Genomic DNA, 5000 nt, shown 5'->3' on the forward strand with positions numbered 1-5000 from the left:
ATTTTATTTTATTGTAGGGCCTTTTTTTTATTATTATTATTATTTTTTTAGCTTATACTTTGTATCCTTATTTTATCGAATGAAAAAAAAACAGGGATCCTCTTGTCTACTTCATTGTAGTGTGAAAAAAGCATAAATCCGGCTGTAGGATTGTTCATGTTAAATATCAAGAAATAAATGTGTTATGCCTTCTTACACACGGCCCTAAAATTATATACATATTGGGGTGGTCCCTGAGGATTGTTCAAAATATGCTAGTTGTCCAGAGCTAAAAAAAGGTTGAGTCTAATGCTGGTTGAGTCTAATGCTTTAATCCAGAGGATCATTCTCTTTGATCACAGTGGGGGGTCGTACTATGGACACAGCTGTGCCACAACACAGGGTTCCAATTTCAAGTCTTTTTAGGGTGACATATTATACATATACTGTATATGTCTGAGCTTACCCCCTACTTTGTGTGCCCACAGGGCAGAAACCTGGTCCCCCCAGCATCCGGGGGAAAGCTCAACTACACAGTGTTGATAGGAGAGACCCCCTGCGCTGTCACTGTGTCTGAAAGCCAGCTGCTGTGTGAGCCCCCCAACCTCACTGGACAATACAAAGTCATGGTTAGTGTCTGTCTGTCTGTCTGTCTGTCTGTCTGTCTGTCTGTCTGTCTGTCTGTCTGTCTGTCTGTCTGTCTGTGCATTTCCAGTCTGTCTCTCTCTCTCTCTCTCTCTCTCTCTCTCTCTCTCTCTCTCTCTCTCTCTCTCTCTCTCTCTCTCTCCATCCTCCTCTTGCTATCCATCCATATGTATTTGTGATTTCCTTCTCTTTAGCGTTTGACCTGTAAACTCGGTGTGGGGTGGGGGTCAAAAGCGTAACAGCGTGACTGTACTGTCAGGGTTCGGCGAAAATCCACGGCAATTATTTCTAGTTGCCAGCTCACTTATTGAGTGCATGCCCCACACCCACAACTTGCTCAACAGCCATGTGTAGGTGGCTATACTGTATTTGTTTGGACACTGTGGCATTTTCAGTGCATTCGTAAATAAAGTATATATTGGAAGTCTTTGTATCATGCTTTCCTAGCAATGGGAAGAATCACACCGTGATTTAGTTTTTTGCTTGTGTGTGTGTGTATTCCTGTCTTCAGGTACAGGTGGGCGGTCTCCATGTGTCTCCGGGCGCCGTCAACATCCTGTCTGACAGTCTGCTCACCCTGCCGGCCATCGTCAGCATCGCCGCCGGCGGAGGCCTCCTGCTCATCATCGTCATCCTCGTCCTCATCGCCTACAAGCGCAAGTCGCGCGAGAACGACCTCACCCTCAAGCGCCTGCAGATGCAGATGGACAACCTGGAGTCACGAGTCGCCCTGGAGTGCAAGGAAGGTCAGTGGCAGAGAGGACCCATTGACTTTTAACCACTCAAACCCTATATCTGTACCTGACTGAGGACCCGCAGGCAGTAGTCTATACTAGGTCTGCTCCTTTTTGCTTTGACACCAAATCTCTGGGGCGGAAAAAGTCAATCTACAACCTCACAACACAACGCGACACGCTTGTGAGCTTGTAAATTGGCTATTTTCACCGAATGTTCGTCCCAGAAAAGGGACTCTATAGGCATCATGTGATTAACCCATTTAGACCTGAGGACGATTCTACAAATCTGTCTTCTAAATCCTGACAGTTTTCTGAAAAACCCAGATTGTAGATCTGCTATTTTTCAATAGCTAAAGTATAACATAATGCTTAAAACACCAAATGGGGTTCCCGCCCAAAATGGGTTAAGTGCAGAGCCATACGGGGGACTTCACTAAGACCATCGATTGACATCAAAGTACCACAGCAACGGCCGTAATGGGCCTCCATCGCTTGGCTGGAATTTCCATTTGGAGTTAATGATGATAGGAGCTGGTCCGTCGTGCACCAGATGAATGAGATGGTGAATGAGGTTCAGTGGTGCATGGAGCAATGGAGCAATCATCATGTGAGAGAAAGAAATGGATATTTCTACATGTACAATACATACTGCTTCGCCGAATTACAGCGTGTGTGTGTGTGTGTGTGTGTGTGTGTGTGTGTGTGTGTGTGTGTGTGTGTGTGTGTGTGTGTGTGTGTGTGTGTGTGTGTGTGTGTGTGTGTGTGTGTGTGTGTGTGTGTGTGTGTGTGTGTGTTTGAATTATGCAGTTGAGATAGTCCTAAATCTGGGTCAGTGAGTCATTTTGGTGTACAGCCTAACGCACAGATTCTGTCACTTTGCCCTGCACTTCACCCGTATTATCATTCACTGAATTTACAAAGTCTGTATACACGCACACACGCGCGCACACGTTTTGTACTTGTGTACCAGATAAGGTGAGATACAGTAGCAGGTCATTAACAGCCTCTATGGGTCATTACGTTAACATGAGTATACAGTACATTTGTGCAAACAGTACACACACAGTACACACTCCCATATGACCCTGTGTGAAGAGGTGGCATGGCAGGCTCCCATATGACCCTGTGTGAAGAGGTGGCATGGCAGGCTCCTATATGACCCTGTGTGAAGAGGTGGCATGGCAGGCTCCCATATGACCCTGTGTGAAGAGGTGGCATGGCAGGCTCCCATATGACCCTGTGTGAAGAGGTGGCATGGCAGGCTCCCATATGACCCTGTGTGAAGAGGTGGCATGGCAGGCTCCCATATGACCCTGTGTGAAGAGGTGGCATGGCTCCCATATGACCCTGTGTGAAGAGGTGGCATGGCAGGCTCCCATATGACCCTGTGTGAAGAGGTGGCATGGCTCCCATATGACCCTGTGTGAAGAGGTGGCATGGCTCCCATATGACCCTGTGTGAAGAGGTGGCATGGCTCCCATATGACCCTGTGTGAAGAGGTGGCATGGCTCCCATATGACCCTGTGTGAAGAGGTGGCATGGCTCCCATATGACCCTGTGTGAAGAGGTGGCATGGCAGGCTCCATATGACCCTGTGTGAAGAGGTGGCATGGCAGGCTCCTATATGACCCTGTGTGAAGAGGTGGCATGGCAGGCTCCCATATGACCCTGTGTGAAGAGGTGGCATGGCAGGCTCCATATGACCCTGTGTGAAGAGGTGGCATGGCTCCCATATGACCCTGTGTGAAGAGGTGGCATGGCTCCCATATGACCCTGTGTGAAGAGGTGGCATGGCTCCCATATGAACCTGTGTGAAGAGGTGGCATGGCTCCCATATGACCCTGTGTGAAGAGGTGGCATGGCTCCCATATGACCCTGTGTGAAGAGGTGGCATGGCTCCCATATGACCCTGTGTGAAGAGGTGGCATGGCTCCCATATGACCTGTGAAGAGGTGGCATGGCAGGCTCCATATGACCCTGTGTGAAGAGGTGGCATGGCAGGCTCCTATATGACCCTGTGTGAAGAGGTGGCATGGCAGGCTCCCATATGACCCTGTGTGAAGAGGTGGCATGGCAGGCTCCATATGACCCTGTGTGAAGAGGTGGCATGGCTCCCATATGACCCTGTGTGAAGAGGTGGCATGGCTCCCATATGACCCTGTGTGAAGAGGTGGCATGGCTCCCATATGACCCTGTGTGAAGAGGTGGCATGGCTCCCATATGACCCTGTGTGAAGAGGTGGCATGGCTCCCATATGACCCTGTGTGAAGAGGTGGCATGGCTCCCATATGACCCTGTGTGAAGAGGTGGCATGGCTCCCATATGACCCTGTGTGAAGAGGTGGCATGGCTCCCATATGACCTGTGAAGAGGTGGCATGGCAGGCTCCATATGACCCTGTGTGAAGAGGTGGCATGGCAGGCTCCTATATGACCCTGTGTGAAGAGGTGGCATGGCAGGCTCCTATATGACCCTGTGTGAAGAGGTGGCATGGCAGGCTCCTATATGACCCTGTGTGAAGAGGTGGCATGGCAGGCTCCTATATGACCCTGTGTGAAGAGGTGGCATGGCTCCTATATGACCCTGTGTGAAGAGGTGGCATGGCAGGCTCCTATATGACCCTGTGTGAAGAGGTGGCATGGCAGGCTCCTATATGACCCTGTGTGAAGAGGTGGCATGGCAGGCTCCTATATGACCCTGTGTGAAGAGGTGGCATGGCTCCCATAAGACCCTGTGTGAAGAGGTGGCATGGCAGGCTCCTATATGACCCTGTGTGAAGAGGTGGCATGGCTCCCATAAGACCCTGTGTGAAGAGGTGGCATGGCAGGCTCCTATATGACCCTGTGTGAAGAGGTGGCATGGTAGGCTCCTATATGACCTGTGAAGAGGTGGCATGGCAGGCTCTGACCTCTGGCCCCACTCTCTCTAAAGCAACAGGTTAGAGACAGCCCACAGTTCAGTTAAAGCCCGTCAACACCAAGCACCATTACTATAAATATAAATACAGTACCAGTAAGACGCCCTGGGGGCGAGAAGTAAGGTCGCGTGCACGCATCCGCCTGGGTGACGGCAGAGCGCTGAGTGAGTGCTGGCTCTTTGGCATCGGGGGTCAGATCAACATATGGATTGCAGTCTGTACTGGCCATATATGGAGCGTGTCTTGAGTGTACAGGGTTTGATGAGCTCAGATCAACAAGATTTGCTGGCCGGCTCCATATATGCAGATCTATATATGGTCGTGTGACGGACGCGAGACGCTGGTTTTCATAGTAAATGCGACCTTCGGTCGCAATAACTATACCAGTAAGACGCTTAAGGGCGAGAAGCTGAAACAAAGCTTCTTAATACGGCACAGTTGAGAAGCAGGACTTAATCTATTAATCTGGTGTCAGTGAGGTCAGATGTAGAGTTGTTGGCCGTGTCCATATATGCAGATCTAGTATGTCAAACCAGGTATGGCTATCCAGGGTTTGATGAGGTCAGTGTTGTGATCTTCATTTATGGAGATCCAGGTGATGATAGTCAGCTCCACATATGGAGATCCATGTGTTGCACCAACTTGGTTCTTTTGCAAGTGTGACTCGTGTCGCAGCAACCACAGTGGTTATCATGAGACTGTCACAATATGGACATATATTGA

General features: G+C 49.6%; 1 protein-coding gene across 1 annotated transcript in view; it reads left to right on the top strand.

The window, feature by feature from the left end:
* plxna2 (plexin A2) overlaps positions 1–5000 on the top strand; it is a gene marked incomplete at its 5' end in the record, with an annotated part of 219011 nt that overhangs the window by 162903 nt on the left and 51108 nt on the right. The window contains 2 exons of the mRNA XM_079514160.1: positions 468–608; positions 1136–1370. Coding sequence (XP_079370286.1) covers positions 468–608; positions 1136–1370 — 376 coding nt within the window. The remainder of the gene's footprint in view (positions 1–467; positions 609–1135; positions 1371–5000) is intronic.

This window comes from Electrona antarctica, assembly GCF_951216825.1.
Source record: "Electrona antarctica genome assembly, chromosome: 2".
NCBI classification, from domain to species: Eukaryota; Metazoa; Chordata; class Actinopteri; order Myctophiformes; family Myctophidae; genus Electrona; species Electrona antarctica.